At 38.8% G+C, this 18821-nt stretch overlaps 3 protein-coding genes across 3 annotated transcripts; all 3 read left to right on the top strand.

The window, feature by feature from the left end:
- The first annotated feature begins 494 nt into the window (after positions 1-494).
- Positions 495-2783, top strand: LOC143453232 (U3 small nucleolar RNA-associated protein 18 homolog). The gene is made up of 3 exons (XM_076954428.1): positions 495-1747; positions 1931-2117; positions 2348-2783. Exons 1-3 carry the CDS (start codon positions 945-947, stop codon positions 2744-2746), a joined length of 1389 nt encoding a protein of 462 aa, XP_076810543.1. The 5' UTR covers positions 495-944; the 3' UTR covers positions 2747-2783.
- Positions 2784-8829: 6046 nt separating this feature from the next.
- On the top strand, positions 8830-14877 carry LOC143460463 (RNA-binding protein 26-like). Its single transcript, XM_076957961.1, has 24 exons — positions 8830-8971; positions 9147-9265; positions 9361-9452; positions 9523-9632; positions 9714-9770; positions 9973-10056; positions 10141-10194; positions 10397-10524; positions 10693-10910; positions 11040-11136; positions 11213-11296; positions 11409-11492; positions 11565-11671; positions 11760-11927; positions 12031-12129; positions 12322-12447; positions 12781-12906; positions 12982-13047; positions 13187-13279; positions 13356-13460; positions 13534-13725; positions 13802-13888; positions 13977-14057; positions 14130-14877. Exons 1-24 carry the CDS (start codon positions 8910-8912, stop codon positions 14397-14399), a joined length of 2709 nt encoding a protein of 902 aa, XP_076814076.1. The 5' UTR covers positions 8830-8909; the 3' UTR covers positions 14400-14877.
- A 248-nt stretch (positions 14878-15125) lies between these two features.
- Positions 15126-16990, top strand: LOC143460473 (choline/ethanolamine transporter flvcr2a-like). Its single transcript, XM_076957973.1, has 2 exons — positions 15126-15766; positions 15899-16990. Exons 1-2 carry the CDS (start codon positions 15200-15202, stop codon positions 16742-16744), a joined length of 1413 nt encoding a protein of 470 aa, XP_076814088.1. The 5' UTR covers positions 15126-15199; the 3' UTR covers positions 16745-16990.
- The last annotated feature ends 1831 nt before the right edge of the window (positions 16991-18821 follow it).

Here is an 18821-nt window from a genome sequence, read left to right as displayed (position 1 = left end):
CGGTTTTCATAAATTATACTTTTCAGAAGTCATGTTGCCCGAGAAAATATATATGTGCAATTTAGTGCTTTATAATTAAAAGGAGATCTGTTTTGGAAAGTTTAGATCGAGCGATGTCGATGAGATGCCCAGCCACGATCTGTCTATTTAGTATGGTTTGTATTGTTTATGTTTCGTTACTGTATGATGGCTTGATGGGGGACGAAAAATAAAACACTAACCATTATAGCATGATAGGTTAAAATAACAATTCCAACAGCAAACAACGAATGAGCGGGAAAAACAGCAAAGCCCAAAGGCTTAAAACGTGCAAGAATAATGTAACCAAATGCTGAAAGACGAATAATAATTGGTAGTATGGTGTGTAGCATGTAGTTTAACATGAAAAAAATTGAATTTTTTAATTCAAGCCGAAATTAGTAGCCTATAGGGTAGAATCATAGTAAATGACCACCAAATGGCCACCAAATCCCAGCAAAAGAAACGTCTTATCATGCTCGAACCAGAGTCTTTTGTCTGTTAGCAACATTACTTAAGCATCTACCATTTGATTTTGATCGTATATTTTGGATACCTTTGCTAGGATACAAGGTACAAATCGATAAACTATTGGGTTAATAAACCAACCCAGGGCCATACTGTTGGTGAAAAGGTAGCCCAAGCAGTATTATTTGTTGTTATGGATGCTCTCGCATATTGTGCTTTTCGATCTACATTTGATACCATTCTTCTGAATTAAAACCATCTCAACTAAATCCATTGAGCCTGACCACATAAGCCACGTAAAAGACAACCATGCAATCAAGTGTTGTTTGGCTAATTACTACTTTTTATGAATTGTTCTTCACTTTTAGATAGTAACCATGTTTATACTTACTTTCAGTGTTGTATCACCAGTAGGTTATAATTGTATCTACATGGTTGCATGACTATAACTTGTCACAATGCTGAGACGAGCTAAGAAAAGGGAACTTCCCCAAAGTAAATCTGAAGAGTTTGCAGATAAGCCAAGTCTTAAAAAAACTTTTCCTTCTGAAGATGCAGCAAACAAAGAGAATCAGAGAGAAGAAGAAATTCTTGAAAATGTTATATTTGGGGGTATAGTTTCATCTGCTGCAGAAACAGATACCGACAGACCCTCAGTTACAAGTACACATGAACCAACAAAGCCAGCGTGGACTGATGTAGATGATAATGAACCTGGGTTTGGAACGACAGCGACCCTTGATACTCGACGTAATGAATTTGAGAAGGCGCTTGGTCCTGCTCCGAAATGGGCTTCAATCAGTCGAGACAAAAATGACAGTTCTGATGATGAAATGTTACCTTCAAAGTACAAAGCTGCCAACAGAGTAATACTGCCCAAACAGAATGTTGATGTGACTCGATGTGTTGACATTAACAAACAACAACCATCACAACTTAAATTGGAAGCTTGCGAGTTTCATCAGAGCGCACAAATTGCACTGACAGCTTCGCAAGATTGCAATCTTAATCTTTTTCAAGTTGATGGCAAGAAAAATTCTAAAATTCACAGCCTTTTTATGGATAAATACCCGATACGCTGCGCCCATTTCTTATCGAATGGGACTGAAATTCTGATGTCATCCAATTTAAAATGGCTTTATAGTTATGACATGATGTCAGGAAAAGTAGCAAAAGTTCCATCAATCAAAGGAGTTAGTGACACCAAGCTCATCAATTTCAAGGTTTCACCTGATAAGAAACATCTCATATTTCTGTCAAGGTAAATTATTGTTGTAGTGTTTTTATTGATGGGTAAAATTAATCATTTTATTGTTATGAAATAATATTATGTTGTTACCTTTGCAGTCAATGTTGTTTTGTTCACGTTCGAACAAAATTATTCAATACCTGTCAATTGTATTTATATAGTTAAGTCAAAATTTTGTTTTCTTTTTTTCCATAGTTTTGGAAAAATGCACGTTGTTGATTCAACTACAAAAGAACTTGTGTCCACTTTGAAAATGAACGGAACTGTGGAAGACATCGCATTTCTTAATGATGGGCAGCAAATGTTATCATTTGGTGATGATGCCATGGTGTATGTGTGGGATATGAGAAGGCGGCAATGTATTGATACATTTGTCGACCAGGCAAGATTTATTGTCTCATGTTGATAGAAATAAAATCTGGTTTAGTAAGTGACAATGCTTTTGGTGATGAAGTAAACCAAGTAAAGTTTTGCAGTATGAGTGCTTGTGAACATGTACATACATACTATTAGCCTGAGTATGATAGTATATTAACTAAAACAAAATTCAGATCATTGCAAATTGGCTCTAAATCCATTACAGGATAAATAATATGACGACTCTTTGTTTAGGGTTGTGTGAATGGAACAGCGATTGCAGTTTCGCCAGACAGTAGGACAGTGGCTTGTGGTTCGTACAGTGGAATTGTGAACATGTATGGAATTGATTCAATATTTCAGCCACAACCCAAGCCGCTGAAGTCGTTCATGAATCTGCAAACTCCAGTGACGGGCTTGGAATTTAATTCAACTTGTGAAATACTCGCAATGGCATCCAACACTCACCTGAATGCAGTCAAGTTTGTTCACATGCAATCGTTGCAAGTTTTTTCAAACTTCCCCGATTTTCAGAACAAAAGCTTGTTAATGGCCCGCCAAATAGGGTTCAGTCCTAACAGCGGATACTTTCACGTCGGCAACAACAAGGGTTATGCTATCTTATTTCGTCTTAATCATTACAAAAGCTACTGAATTTATGTTGTAATAAAAATCATTCTTTGGTGCATCATGTCTAAACCCAACAAAGTAATGTGTTTTAGCCTCCACCAGGTAAAATGTGCAATAAACAGCCAATTTAGTTAAAATTGAGCTTTTGCAAGCTGCAAGGCCATTGAAATCATCAAAACATCTTGTTCGTAAATTCATTTTCAAATAGGCTGCAGTAAGGTATATGCCGATATGGTAGAAATAATCGATAATACTTGAACTAGTTAAACATGCTTTTAATATCCAAATTACTGCATTATTAGATATTTAGGTTATTTTTCCCATATATTTTGTCAAATGAAACCGTACTGATAAATGGTCAATGGTTTATAATGTAATAAATGTTTTTTCTTTCGGCCACTCGTAGAAGTAGCCGAGTAGTTCAAGCGCTGGCCTCGCAACAAATGTGGCCGTGTTCGATACTAAGTGGCGTTATGTCGTTGTAATGCCCTTGGGCAAGGCAGTACCGACAATTGCTCCTGTTCAGTGAACCTGGTAGACAGTTCTAAATTCAGGCAATATTATAAGAAAATTAAATAGAAAGTGTGTGACAATCAGAACTTGCACAAAGGCTAGCTCGGTAAACGGGCTCCCGCGATGAGGAATCATCGCCGGGTTTAAGTGCAAAGACATTTGCTTACCATATCAAGGCGCTGTTCACGTTACGCTTTCAGCTTGTCATAAAGCTTTCCAACTAGAATTTTTGGCTGTCATACATAGCGACTACTCCTCAATTTATAAGCTGCGTAGGCAGTAGTTTAACATATGGTAGTTATTTTAAAAGCGCTCCGCAAGCCAATTAAGTTAAGAAAATTTTGGTCTACAATTTAAGTTCCAGTGCTTGGTATTCTATTTACTTGTAGCATGGTTTGAACGTGTGCTTAATACTAGTTGGTTTCGGTAGGAAATTTCCAGTCATCTTTGATTAGTGACCGTAGTGGCTTTATCGGAGCTGGAGCAAGAGTCCAAAACTATGAATCCAACCATCTCTGCTCAATCCACCATCAAGAACTAGCAGAAAAAGAAAATATATTTAAGATGTTTATGCCACAACTTGAATCTATCACCACCTGACAAATGAATGGTCATTACATTAATCAGTCCTAGCCTTAACGTAGGCTTGACGTTCACTTGGTAGGACATTGCGTAGGTTAGTGCAACCTTCATCGTGCAGAGAATTGAATGTTCTTAAATTTACCAGAGGATGTTAATTACATAAGTAAATTCTCATTCCGCTATTGCCTCCTTGCATGCAGTACGGTAGTAAGCTAGGCAACCCCAACAAAAAAATGGAAAAATACAGAAATAGGCTAGAGGTATATGCACGCAAGTAAGCTAAAAACGTACCGGCGTAAGCTATCCCTATAGGCCTAGCCTATAATTTGATCTTCACAAGGTTAGGAGGATTTAATTTGGCTTTAGAACACGATTTTTGAAAACTTGATGAAAATATAGGCCTAGCCTAGGCTATATTATAAAAATCGAAATGACTGTTTCATGCGCGTCCTGTGACCGAAGTTGCTAAATTATAATACCGTGACCGGCAGATTTTTGCTGATTGGTTTATCACCTTCATTTTATACAGAAGAAAGCAATGTGTTGGTAGCCTATAGCCTAGACCAGGGGTCGGCAACCTGCGGCTCCGGAGCCGCATGCGGCTCTTTCATCCTTCTGATGCGGCTCTTATTAATTTTATTGCTACAGTAGAAACAAACAGAAGAACACTCGCGTCTTTATCTCATTGAGCACATTATAGTAATCACATTAATTAAATCACATTAATTAAATCTTACTGAATTAACTGCATTTATAAATGCGACACATGACAGTTTTGTTACAGAGTGTCGTTTTCGTTTTATTGTGAAAATAGTTTTGCGGCTCCCAGTGATTTTTATTTTGTGGAATATCGGTTAAAATGGCTCTTTAAGTGCAAAAGGTTGCCAACCCCTGGCCTAGACTCATGTTGGGGCTCGTATGCTGGATACACAGGATGCCTTTGTATACTAGACCCCCAGCTTCTCAAGTTGTGACATTTAGACTTAGCCCGGCTGGAAAGTTATTGGCTTGCACTTGCACTTTTTGTATGCTTGTTTTTTGTGACACCACACCAGAAAGGTGTGGCGTCATAACACTAATATTTGCTCCAGTGGCGAAATCATACTTGCTCTTATGCCACGCCAGGGATCTCAGGTGTATCATGCAAACCTTCCATACATGCTTAAGTTTGGCGTTTTCTCTTCGCTCAAGCCCCGGTTTCCAACCTTGTCTTTTTTGCAAGTTTAAATGAACGCACATCCCAGGCTATAGGCCAAATTAGAAAGTTTGCTGTTTTTTGGTGAGAAATCCCCCGTGCAACAACATGAAACGACAGCCATTATATTCACAATTAATTTTAATCCCCTGCATAATTAGCGAACTTTTCAATCTGGTATATAGCATAATCTATATTTGTTTCTTTAATTTATTACATTTAATATATTGTAGGCTAGGCTATACATTGCCCGAGTTTACTGATCTAGAACTTGACCGGAACGCATTTCAAAAGTTTTTGACTGTAAAAAAATTTTCACTTGGAGCACTGAATAGAAGCAAACGTCGTTCATGCCTTGCTCTAGGGCATTGCAATTGTAACGCAACTGGGATCAAATTCCTGTTCTGTATTAAGTAGTCCATACAGCAGCCAAGCTCCCAGCCTTTAGACTTGAGCAAAAGCGCACTCAAATGTGGTCATAATAATATCCAGTAAGGCACTTCAGGTGCATTAATAAGCACAATTATGTGCACTTAGCTGACTTATGTATGACTTTAAACACTTTTGTACACAGTTTTTATGCATTTTGACATGATTTGTACCAAGTTTTTTAGCAGAAGGCTGACAGAGACTTGCTAAAGCATGAAAACTGAAAACTAGCGCCTAACAGCCTGTAAATGTGCACTTGAGGTGCACTCATAGATAATGCAATCTGGCTTGGTCTGTATTTCATGGCAGGATTCACCAAGATCTCGGATGTGCAGACGGGGTAACTCAGGTTTGCAGGAGTTCAACAGTTATCCAAGTTCATTCATTCTTTCTCCTGTGCATTTCTATTCTATCTCCTTGTAACTATAGATTTATCTAATACCCTATCAAAAAAGTTCTGTGCTGGGTAGGGATGGCCAAAGTAGAATAGAGAAAGCAAATCTTGAATTTCGAATCTAAACCTTTCATATTTGGTGAGTTGCAACAATGTTAACAAAATGCAATTTAATTCAACTAAAACAACCCTTATCCGGTATAACCCAGCGCTCAGCAGCAGAATTTTTTTAATTTGTTGGTTAAAGACTCTAAAAGTTCTGTAGACCTGTAAGCCCCTTTCTGAACCGGTAAATGCAAGCCTGAAAAAGCAGCAATGGGCTTATATGTCGTTCCTATTCCTGCTGTGCAAAATTGTTACATACTACAGTACTTGAAATGAATGGACCCAAGTTTGGCAATTTGCCCAAGAAATCTAGCAACGATCGATGTAATTAAAATTTATTTTTGTAGACATTAATTTTGTTATTCGCATTCGTTTAAAAATTATAAATGTCCTGAACACATAATATATTTCTTTTTGTACTTTTGTTTCCATAAAAGTATGGTGCAAAGTGAATGATTCCTTGATGATACAAAGCAAAAGGTTGGGAGTTGCAACTTGTACGTAGAATGAATAAAAATCTAAAACACTTTCTACTGTTTTGGCTCTTGAATTCATTCTACGTCTTTTGTATGCATGCACAGTCTTGAAGTTTCATGCCAAATTCTTTGTTTTTAAACAATGCACCAGCGTAAATGTGATCAAGCTTTTCCTCGCATATTAGGTGCAACAATTGTCTGTTTCCATAACAATACATCGAATCTTTATCCCTCTTTGCGTCTGGACAAAACGTGAGCTTGTTGTAATGTGGCGCAGTTGGTTGTTGCGAGTGAAAAGGTAATGACAGTGCCCGAGTACTGGTAACAAAACTTGGGACTTAGCCAAAAATCTTCTTGACGTTACGCAAGACCAATCGCGCCTTGGCCTTGCGTCCAATGCATGATAATTAATCAAGAAAGGTCGTTATGTCACCGCAACCGTAGACATCGATTCCCGAAGGAAGGCGCACCCCCCAGTTGTGAATTATAGGGGGCAGAAGATAGGTTCGCCCCCTTGGCTTTGATCTTCAGTTAAACCGTGAAACTTCTTTTACAAATTAAAATTTTCTTATTTTTTGCCATCAACGAGGATATTTCGTCAGATAATGTGGGATAGGGATAACGCAAGATAATAAAGAGATAAGCAAGAGCAGAGAGCACAACACGAGGCAGACAAGAAGAAGTGAGACAAGAAAGCCCAAAGTGTTAAACAAGATAATAACAGAAACTAGAAAGCGTAACATGGGGCGTATTTCTAAAAACACCTCAACTATGTCATAGTAATGCATTTTCCCCCTTTTAATGTGATCAATGGTGATGTGTCCAGCCAGTTACTCTATTAACTTGCAAAAGTATTTAAGTGAGTCTGAAGAATGGATTCAACTCTTGCGGGCTATAAGCAACTTGTACTTCTGTAAATAAACTTCGAAATGTCTAGTTTAACCAATTCAAATCTGCGATGACTAACAATTCGAAGAATTCCAGGTTCAAGACACAATTCCAAGAATAGTTGTCCTACCTATAACTAAGTTTCAGTCGCTGTTTCACTAAAAAAAGTTTTAAAGTTAAAGCAGTTTTCACAGTTTCCTGATAATATTGTTGCGAAAAGCACATAAAAAATTTATGAATGTAATTGTCTGAAAAAGCACACAATCAAGCTTGGTAACTGGAGATCGACTCGTGGTGAATCATCATCCAGTTAAAATTGTGCAAAGTTTTTCTTTAGTTCAGAGATAAATATTGTGGTACCATATCCCATACCGCTAACTTAAGTTTATTTCAAACAAACTTTTTCGTACAATACAAGCAATAGGCAATATACCAAACTGACTTCATGTTTATCCTCTGATAAACCTAAAGTTAAAATAAAAGCCAGAAACTACATATATTGGCAAATGCATGCAGACAAGTTTAATTGTTGAAGCTCAAGGGGTAAGAAATCATTGTCGAGTTTAAATCGAGAAAATAATTTCCTCAGTCTACTAACGATAAAGATTCCATTCCAAGATACCATACTTACTAGATTTAACTTTATGTACTGTGACTCCTCAACTTACGAACGAGTTACGTTCCGAACAGCCGCTCGTATGTTGAATTGTTCGTAAGTTGATACCGTACTGTTAATTGGTGTACAGTGCTATATATGTCTACCAAACATTCGTGCGTCATCTCGCTTCTTGAAGAATTGGTTTAAGGAAGTTTGCACTGTTTTTCTTCTCATCGTAGACTGTTCTCATTGTCTAGCCCGCAGGGTCATGCTAGGACGGGAGTATCTTTCAAGCACCAATAAGCAGTGTTGTAATGACTGGAGTCACGTTTTTAGATTACTTGACTTGACTCGAGTCAATGCTTGAAATGACTTGACTCGAGTCTCGGAAAGTAACTTGACGCAAGTCATTAAATCTTAGTTGTTATTTTATTGACCAACTGAATTATAGACGTTTGATTTCGTTGCGAACGATCGGTTAAAGGAAAAGCCAATGACATAACTTCATTTGACTTACATTATATTTTGACTTGATTTGATCAAATTAGTAATTTGACTTGACTTAAGTCAAAATCCCAAATCACTTAACTTAATCTGAGTCTTAAAAAAATGACTTGGTTACAACACTGCCAATAAGCATTATGAATGAGCTTCATCTCGATGATTGGACGTTTAATACTGTATGCAGTGCCTGCAGTAATATCGTAATGGGTAGGCCTAAATACGAAACTTAACATTCGTATCTATGAATGTTTGTAAATCGGATGTTCGTAAGTCGAGGCGTTGCTGTACATTTTTCCCCTAACCTACCTACTGATCTATGCTGAATGATGTAGTATTAGCGAAACATTATTTTAAATGTATATGTATCATTTAACAATTATACAAGGTGCCTCAAATAGAGTTTGATTTTACCCTGTACATTTCAGCTGTAGAAATTATAAGATAAATAATTTCTTTACAAAAGTATAAATCGTTTAAGCCAAACTGATACCAGTTGGTGAAGAATGGTTGCAATTGACAATATTGATGCTTTTCGAAGCTGGCTAATAAAGAAGTTGAGTCCAGTGTAAGTATTTTCTAGTTTTTGTAGGTGTAGCTTGTGGAATATTTTAAATCGTTCAAATTTATATTACAGCGATTAATCCAGTGAATGTTAAACATGTTTCTACATTTTTTTCTTCATCATAGTTTTACATTGACGTGTCCAACAGAGGCTTAAAATTTCAGAATTATTTTTTCAGATGTGACGCTGATCCTAGTGCACTTGCGAAATATGTCATAGCGCTCATCAGGAAAGACAAACCTGAAGCTGATCTTAAAACTCTGTGTAGGGAGCAACTCGATGTCTTCTTGCAGAAAGGTTTGCTCTCTTTCTTTTTCTGCGACGGTGCTGTGGAACTTTAAGCGCTATACAAGCATTTTTGAACTTAACTTCTGTGCTTTTTCGTTTATCAGAAACAGAGCTGTTTGTAAAGGACCTGTTCGAAGGATTGCAGTCAAAGTGTTATCTTCGTTCAGCGACTGATGATGCCTTGCAAGTGTCAGAAGTAAGCCGCATGTACTGCACAGTGATATGCTCGTTACATTCCATTGCTAACGCATTATCCATTATTTTAGAATCGATCTACTCCCCAAGACAGCAAAGATAAAGTAAAGGAAAGCCAGAAAAGTCGTTCTCGGCAATCTTCGAGGTCGCCGGTAAGATCTCGACAACGCAGTCCAGATGGGTAAGTCACTCGTTATTAAGCAATTCCTATGATGGTTTGTTTGCTGAATTTTTTATATGATATTTATTGTCACACAACCAGACGAAGGAGATATGACGATCGAAGAAATCGACGACGTTCTCCAGGTTCAGATAACAGGTAGGTTGGTTCAAGTAACTTACGATGAATCAATATTGTTCAATGTTATAATGGTGACTGACTCGTCAAATCTCAATCCTTTGTGTAGGCTTAGGTGGATCTGCCACTTAAACATAAGCCATCATAAACTCAATCACTTTATTAGAATGAAATTTAGTGAAGTTAATCGATTCACTTTTCATCTCAATTTGTTTATTCTCAGGAGAAGAACATCTCGACGTGTTCGAAGTCGATCTCTCTCGCCACGTCGAAGAAGTCGTGGTTCCGCTTCACCGCAGAGACGAAGGTACCTAGAGCAGAGGTTTTCCTTACACCGAAGTAGTTAGTTTAGATGCTTGACATGCCTCATCACTATGTAAATTTTTGACAGGGTGCAACGTTCATCCCCATCTCGAAGATCTCGTTCCCCTCTGCGGAGCAAAAGGTTTGTTTTCGTTGACAGAGTTTTCGGTGATTATTGTCACCAAATGTCAAAGCTGGTGTGGAAATGTTAAAAATCGATTATTATAATCAACGGGTCAACATATCTTTGGTTTGGTTTTTCCAACTCCAAATATATCCTAGAACTAATGAACAGATCGTTTTAATATAGCAGCATTTCTTTAGTTGACTTACATTTGATGCAGATCTCGTTCTGATCACTCGAGGTCGCCAAGTGACGATCGTTCCTCGTCTGTTGAGTCAAACTCGATCTCTAAGTCAGACAATGCTGCAAGTGGTGGAAAGAAAAAAGAGCGATGCTGGGATTACGACCGTAAGTGTTGCCTGCATTCTTTGGAATTTTTCTGTTTGGTTGTAAGTTGTAAGCTTAATAACAATTATACTTTGGCGAATAGTGATTTTCATAATTATCGATGTGTTTAATGGATGACACACCTACTGCTTGCCTGACCAGTAACCTACATTAAATGCTTCATTTCAGAGAAAGGTTTCTGCATGAAAGGCGATTTGTGCCCATACGACCACGGCACAGATGCTGTTGTTGTCGACGATCTTACAATCACTACTCCTACGGAAGTGTCACAGGCCCCTGCTCCAGAGCCACGGTTTAAAGCAATACCTGTTCAGGCGCCAAGTGCTGTGGCTCCACTGCCAGTAGTCCAGCGGTTGCCTTTGAACATCCCGTTTCCTCCCCCACCGGTGTGTTGTCTGTAATTGCACAATTTTGAAACTTTTTCCGTGTTCAAATTTAATAGAACAAACCATATATTCTGTATTCACTGTTAATATCATTTCACTATTTGATTTGATCGCCTATTTTTGTCCTAGATGCCACCGATAGGAGTTCCTCCTCCAAACTTGCTCCACCGATTTCCACTTCACGTTAATGTCCGTGTTCCACCTCCATCAATCCCGCCTCCCATGAGTAAGTTCTCCTCTATTTTGTGCTCTTATTTCGATCTTATTGGAATGCAACGGCTCACTTGATGTTTCGTCTATAGGCACTGCACCGGCGTACAACCCAGAAGCTCCGGCCATTAGCAGCATCGATGCCAATCAGAGCGACCAGAATGTAGCAAACTCAGGTAAGATGCGCTCGTCCATTCACGTTTAAGATTGCTTTTTTAGCCCTGTACGTCAGGCTGTGTTTGTTTTCAGTTGTTGTTTGGTTTGTAAAAAACTCTTTTATCTGAGCAGGAAACTTCAGAAAGCGTCACGCTGATGTTACCAGTGGTTCAGAACCCGGAGCTAAAAGATCATTTTATAACAACAATATACCAGGTTAGTTGGTTACGAGGTGTGTTCATCCAGCAATGCTGCTTGTGATTGTGACATCACTATTGCTTATACCAGGTAACCCAAACAGGACCCTTATCGTGAAGAAGATACCTGCAATGCTCAACAACATCACGAAACTAAACGAACATTTTGCTAAATTTGGTGCAATCAACAATATACAGGCAAGTAGAACTATAGACTTTACAATAATTTGCGACTTACTGTTGTGTTTTTACAAGCATCGGATTTCCTTATTCTGTAATTTCTCAGGTTAAATTTGGAGCACAGCCTGACCAGGCGCTGGTGGAGTATGCTCATGTGAATAGCGCTCGGGCAGCAATTCGGGATCCTGGTGCAGTTCTCAACAATCGCTTCATCCGAGTATTTTGGTTCAACTCTGACATTAACTCCAACCAGCAGCAAAATTCCAACGGAAATGTGAGTTGCACGAGAACCTCTGCATTTTCCATTGTTCACAATATCTTTATTTTCCATTGTTCTCAATATCTTTATTTTTCATTTATTCTCAATATTTTTATAGCAAGTTCAGTCATCTGTTAAGGATAGGCTTGGCAATTTTCCAAAACCAGATCAGCTGAAATACACGGCTCCTACAAGTACCAGCGATGACACAAAAGCTGTGAGTTAGTTGTGTATTGCAACTTCACTTTCTGTGTGATTAGTCTTTTGCTGTAAGCCTCACTAAGCCTACTTATTGGCAGAGCGCATCACAAAACTTTGTCAACTTCTTAAACTTATTGTCATTGCCAACAACCTAACAACCTTTTAATTAGACTTGGCTGCTTTGCGTTTATTGGATGTTTATTGCCAGACATTTACTGATGGCACAATATCGAGGACGATTAGCAATCCAGGATCAGAGGAGGGGGCAGCTCTTCCTAATGAAGAGGTCGAGAAGAAGAAAGAAGTGGAGGCAAGCAATGAAGCCAAGAAGAAGGTGAATTTTTACCTGGTGTCAATGTTATCCGTGTTCCTTGTTCACCCGATTTTCAGATCTTGGGCCAAGTATCATGAAGATGAAAACATCTGGAGAATAATTAGAATCAGGAAACCACCTGAAATTAAAATAGTGACCGGTTGCCTTGATTTACTGTTCCTGAGATATTGTTGATTTAAACAATGTTCTAATCTATTTGTTCACGCTCATAAGTATTTCCTGTTTGATAAATGTTGAATGGCTGGTGTTTGTGACAGAACGCGCATTCTTCAATTGCTTGTAAAATGCGCAGTTTCAAGGTCAGCGTTAATCAGCGCTGTTTCTGTTAAACAGGTCCTTCTTGCTCGTCAAGCTGTTCGTGAAAAGGAACTCGAAAAGCAGAAAATCATTCACCAGAAGAAAGTTGAATTGCACAAACAGAAGCAAGGACTCATGCAGAAACAGATAGAACAGCAGAAGGTAAGCTTTGTTACATCATCAATTCATTATTAGGTCATTATGAGTCGTAGAGGTTTAAGCGTAAATTTTTTGCAGCTCTTATTGACCAAGTTGGAAGCAAGCAAGAACATGCCGGCAAGTGAGAAAATAGAACTTGTCAAGGTGAGTTTTCATTTTACCTGCTGGTCAGTGTAATCTTTCCACTGTGGTTGATATATTGATTTACCAAAATACTATCGAGCAAACTGCAGCGCTATTCGATCACTTGCTGCAGCTTAACTGACCATTTTTCGTTTCACAGACACTGAAGCTGCTTACCAGTTCAATCGACAGCATCAGAAACATTCAGAGGAGCAATTCGAAGCAGAAAGTGGTCCAGGAAAAGAAAAAACAGGTTTGTAAAAAATCGGTGACTTCCCCACCGGATGTTTTGTCGCTTCTTGACTTTCTTTTTTCTTTGAACTTTGCAGACTGAGAAAGACATGCTTGACACTGAACTTGACATTTACAATGCTTCCACCAACGGAGAGAGCACCTTGAGCTTGAGAAGAAAGCTCAGTCAACTGAAATCGGAGGTAAACACAACACGTACTCTGCTTTGTTGTCTATGTGCTTAGTTTGCGATTCTTAATGTGTGTTATGTACTAGGCAAGCTCTCTCGGAATCACCGGGGCTTATAGGGGAGCATGGGGCCGCGGCAGGGGCAGGGGGCGCGGTAGGGGCCGTGGCAACGTTCACCGTTTCATTCGCTCTGGAGCCAACCTCGACCGACGACCTTGTGAGCTTCGTGTCTCCGGTTACCATGACAGCGAGAAGGACGAGATGATATCGCATTTTTCGGTGAGTTTTAATCGAAAGTCGAGATTTGAGATTTTATTCCGTTGATTTTCAGTAAGAGTCTTGCTTTGTGTTGTAGGATTATGGCGAGTTGGAAAACTTTTCCTTTGACGAGGACGGCTTGACGTGTGCCCTCAAGTACAAGACCAGGCACGATGCTGAACAAGTGAGTTAGATTGTGTTCGTCTTTGACTAAGTGTTGTGTAAGGTTACGATCACGTTGAAAGATCTGTCAATCGCCTTTTTATGTGTAGGCTGCCTTGCAAGGACTCTTGTTCAAAGGAAGAAATCTTATAATTGTGTGGACTTCTCAGCCAAAGAAAGGATCTCCTGTCGTAAGTTATTTTGCTGATTTCGTGTTCGACTTTATTTCGAAATGTAACTTGTATTTTCCTTGATCCCTCCAGACAACCTCCTCATCATTCCCAGCATCAGATTCAAGTCCTATTGTGAGTCCGGCTCAACATCTTCCTCCTGCAAATAAGGATGCAGAAGACGATGACGAAGAAGAGGAAATTTCTGTCGTTGTGGATCCGGTTGTGGCTTACACTCCTCCTGAGGATGAGTTCGGATACGGGCTCTTGGAGGAGGAATTAGATGAAGAGACTCTTTTGACTGGAGCTGATATCGATGATGATGATGACGCTCTAGATGAGGAAAGATCTTGGAGACATTGATGGTGGCGCTAGGTGCCGGGCTCCGCTAGGTTTTCCTGACAATCATCAGCGGTGTTGCGATAAAACATTCACAAGTTCGAAGAAAATTTATTCATGCTGCTTGGCCCAATCATCTATTGTTGAGTGTCGGCGTGGATGTCTTGTTTTTATTTATTTGTTTGTAAATAAAGGCATTTGACATTCGAAGAGTATCCGCCATTTTGTAAATATTTTTGTCAATCTTTGAACACAAAACTATCGTCTTGAATTGCATTACTTTTGGTGAGTTGGAGGTATTTGACGTCATAGATAAAACGAGTGTTTTTACCAGTCAGTTGTAAGGTCACGCATGACGTTGTTGCCATCTGGCAGGCAAATAGAAATTTGTCGATTTTATTGCTCGTTCATCGAAAACCATTGAATTGGCCTTTCGTGAACGGTTATTTGTTATTCTGAAATATTGATTTATTGGGAATAATAGCACCCCGACAATCATAGAGATCTGAGAAGTATATTTCCGTTGATAAAAACTCACTTAGGATCCAACACTTTTGCTCCGGTCTATGTTATGTTTGTTGGACAACTAAGTAAAATCCCGTTGGAAAACATGTATATTTAGTTAACTTGCTTGCTTTAGTAAACAAACGCAAGACAGCAGATTGTGACAGTCTCCACTTAAATATTACAACGCCTCAGGGCTTAGAACTTAAAAGCGAGTTAAGAGCAGCATGGTTTGTTTCTAGATCTGCCAAGCGATGAAGCATTTTTAGCACAAAAGTTATTCTAGAAATGTGAGTCTTGATTGTTGGGTAGAATCGAAAATGTCAGAAGAAGAAAGGGAACATTCAGATTATTCCGATGACGAAAATGAAGAGGTTCCTATTCAGGCATACAGTCGTCGGTGGGTTGTACTGTCGGTCGCTGCTTTTGCTATAGCTTTGCGTGGCTACAACCAGTCATGCTATGGTCCAATAAACAATGCGTACACTGAGTATTTCAATGTAGAACCGTGGCAAGTGGACTGGCTTGTCGTTATCCAATCGGTCATTTTCCTAACTGTGGCGCTGCCAATGACGCTGCTGATAACTAGGCTCGGATACCGGTTGTCAGTGATTCTAATCACTACGACCTTGACCCTCGGTTTCACCTTAACCACGGCGGCCGTGTCCTGGCGAGGGGGCTTCGGTTTGATGCTGTCGGGGCAAGCAGTGATGGGGTTCAGTAATATCGTCTCCTGGTCTATTCCACCCGCGACAGCCGCGATTTGGTTTCCACGCAATGAGGTGGCAACTGCAGTTGCAATCCAAGTGGTAGGTCGGGGTGTCGGGGAGGCGATTGGATCATTTTTGCCAACCTACATCATCAGCGAGAAACCCGACATGTCAAATGTATGTTTATGTCATCCGTTATTTAGGTTTAAATATAGAGTCTATATGCAAAAACCTGTCTATTTAACTAAATGTGCATTCACACTTCACTAGGTTGTGCAATACATAGAAATCGATGTATTCGTTTTTCAGACACAAGTTTCTTTGGTGACAATGTTTGGAATTCTGAGCGGTTTGGCGTTTTTTCTGGCGCTTTTCGCTATGTTTTTCGTCAAGAACTCGCCTCCTACGCCACCTAGCGAAGCACAAGCCAAGCTCATCAGAGTGAACGACTTCAAACAAAAGCGGGAAGAATCGAGCTTACGTTCCACTTGGGATACATTCGCCTCTGTCGTACAGTCTCTGTTCCGTGACAAAATTTTCATTGCGGTTTGGTTCGTCTTTGGAGCAGTCAACCCCATTCTACGTAACAATAACGTCCTACTGACGTCAATGCTACATCATAGATTCAACAGCAAGACGAAGATAAATGCACAGGCCGGAATAGTTTTACTAGTAGCTTGGTGCATGTATACTGTTGGCGGTTTTATAGCGGGCCCACTTATTACCAAGACGAAGCGCTACAAAACCATGGTCTTCTTAAGCGTCTTTCTATTGCTTCTCTCTTGTGTTGTAATTCTCGTTGGCGTGAAAGTTAAAAATCTTGACGTAATTTATGCCGGCGTCATGACGCAAGGATTGTTTATCGGCATGGCAAATACGTCCTTATTCGAACTACTGGCAGAAGTGACGTACCCTCATCCTCCTATGTTCGTCACAATGATAAGCATTGTCATTTTGGGCATGTTCAGGCTAATCTATCCCCTGATTGGCCGATTTATATTAATACAATTCGGAGCCACGTGGTCCACAGCATTCCCTACAATTCTCACTGCAATCTGCTCGCTCGTCATCGCCCTTCTAAAACCAGAATACAAACGCGAAAGTACAAATCAAGCTATGGAGTACAAGACTCTCATTAAAAGAGACCTGCGTTAAGCTGGAAATGCTAAACTTGTCGTTTTTGAAGGCTACTGGAAAGAATAAAGCATCGTGTTATGTTGCTTTTAAATGCGCATCCCCCTACAACCTGTTTATACTTGTATTAATCAAATGTTTTATCTATAGCATGTTCTTTATCTATTTAAATATATGTGTGTTTTGTTATTTGAACTTAATAACTTGGATATGTTTCAAGAAATCGTTAAATCATTTTGATGATTTTATTGGAAGCGCTTTTGACTATTTGAATTGTGTCTTGAAGAATGGTGTAGGACTGTAGGTTTATCAATCCAGGATAGGCTATAATATAAACAATATTAAATTTCGTTTAACCAAAGCAATATAAATGATAACAGGAAAGAGCTGCTTACTATAACCTCTGAAATAGTCCACGGAAATTTCCGTTGACTTTTGTGGCTGCGCAGCCAGTATGTCAATTTTGTCAAAGCTGAAATGTTCTGTCTGACGTCACACTTTACCAAAAGACCCAAAACGTGTTTTGAAACGAGATTCGCTCATCAATTTTGTCAATTGTCGTGGGATGTGTTAGGTTTGTGCCTTGCAAACTTACATCCATAAGCTATTTTAGCAGATTATTTTGAAAAGAATTTTAGTGTGGAAAGTGCAATAGAAAACAATTTTTTTGTAAATAGTCTAGTCTTTAGCCTACAAAGAAATGAAACAATTCGATAACGAACAGTTTGCTTTCACAATTTCACTGGAAAAAAATCGTATAGTTTAGAAGCTATTATATGCACTTAAGCAATAAGTGCTAGACCAGAATTTCTTAAAATACGGTAGTAACCTAAGCTAAACTTTCAAATCTAAATTTATCTTCAACACTACCCCGAATAGGCTAGGCTAGTTCAAATTATCGACTTTTTGCATACTCATTCTCTTATTGGAAAGTACAGTACGGCAATTTGCGACGATAAAGACGCAAATTTTGGCGTGATCATCTGGACTGAAGCCTCAATTTTTTGTTTATTTATTAGGCTATAAATTGACGTTCAGACAATTACGTGTAGTAGGCTATTTCTTGGGTCTATTGCAGAAGTGCACAATCAAATGACGTCACAATTTGGGTAGCAGGGGTCTAGTATACCAATGCCTCACGCGTTAGTGCGCTTCTGCAGTAGACCTTATTTCTTTGTTTGTTTATTATAATTCGGGATAAAAATAGTTAAAAGTTCAACGTACATGCTGATAAATCTTGTGCGTGCAGCTGTCACGCTTTCCACTACAGTATTATGGCTAACGACTTATCGTCTTTAACAACAGGCTACATAGCCTATACTTACTATCGTACGGTTAAGATGTCGCTTTGTAAAACGTTTCAATGTGAGACCCTCAAATACCGAATCACGTGTGCACACTTATTTTCTAATTTTGGAGCACAGCTAACTGAATTTAAATCAAATTAAAAACTTTACTCAGTCTGAGAGTAAAGATTATCATGCCATAGCAACTAAGTGCATAATTCCGCTCATTAATGAACTTGAAGTGTGCTATCGAATATATTAATAACCAGTGATTTTAAAATATAAACAACAAGCAGAAAAAAGCTAACAATTTGTTTAGTTCTAATGCTTGAGTTGTAAATGATTGTCATAGCCTTGGGTTTCTATGTGCAAAATACATTGAGAACATTTGTATAACTTGTCGCTGGTTACACACAAATGCTTTTACACGTCACGTTGAACAATGTTACACTTCTATCCTTGTGCTGTTAAAGGTTTATTTCACTTTGTTATTCATTACCACTTACACTGATTTAAGACTAAGGTTCAAATAAGCACTAACTGTCTAATTTTTTTGTGTCTAATATTTCCCAAAAAGTATGGTGTAACGTAAATAAGAGGTGCAACTAATATACGATATTGAATGTAGCCACGTGATAAGACTACTAAGCACTAGATGTTGAATGTGGTGCTTAGTGAACAAAATCTGTTTAAAAATTTTGTACCATTTTTTTAAAGCAGCGCTAAGGGGTGCAACTTATTACTAAGAGATGCCAGCATGGATTGCTACCTCTATATTTGGTTTGTTTTTTATTAATTAGCATATGTAAGAA

This window comes from Clavelina lepadiformis, chromosome 1 (genome assembly GCF_947623445.1).
Source record: "Clavelina lepadiformis chromosome 1, kaClaLepa1.1, whole genome shotgun sequence".
NCBI classification, from domain to species: Eukaryota; Metazoa; Chordata; class Ascidiacea; order Aplousobranchia; family Clavelinidae; genus Clavelina; species Clavelina lepadiformis.
This window is presented reverse-complemented; position numbering and strand designations above follow the sequence as displayed.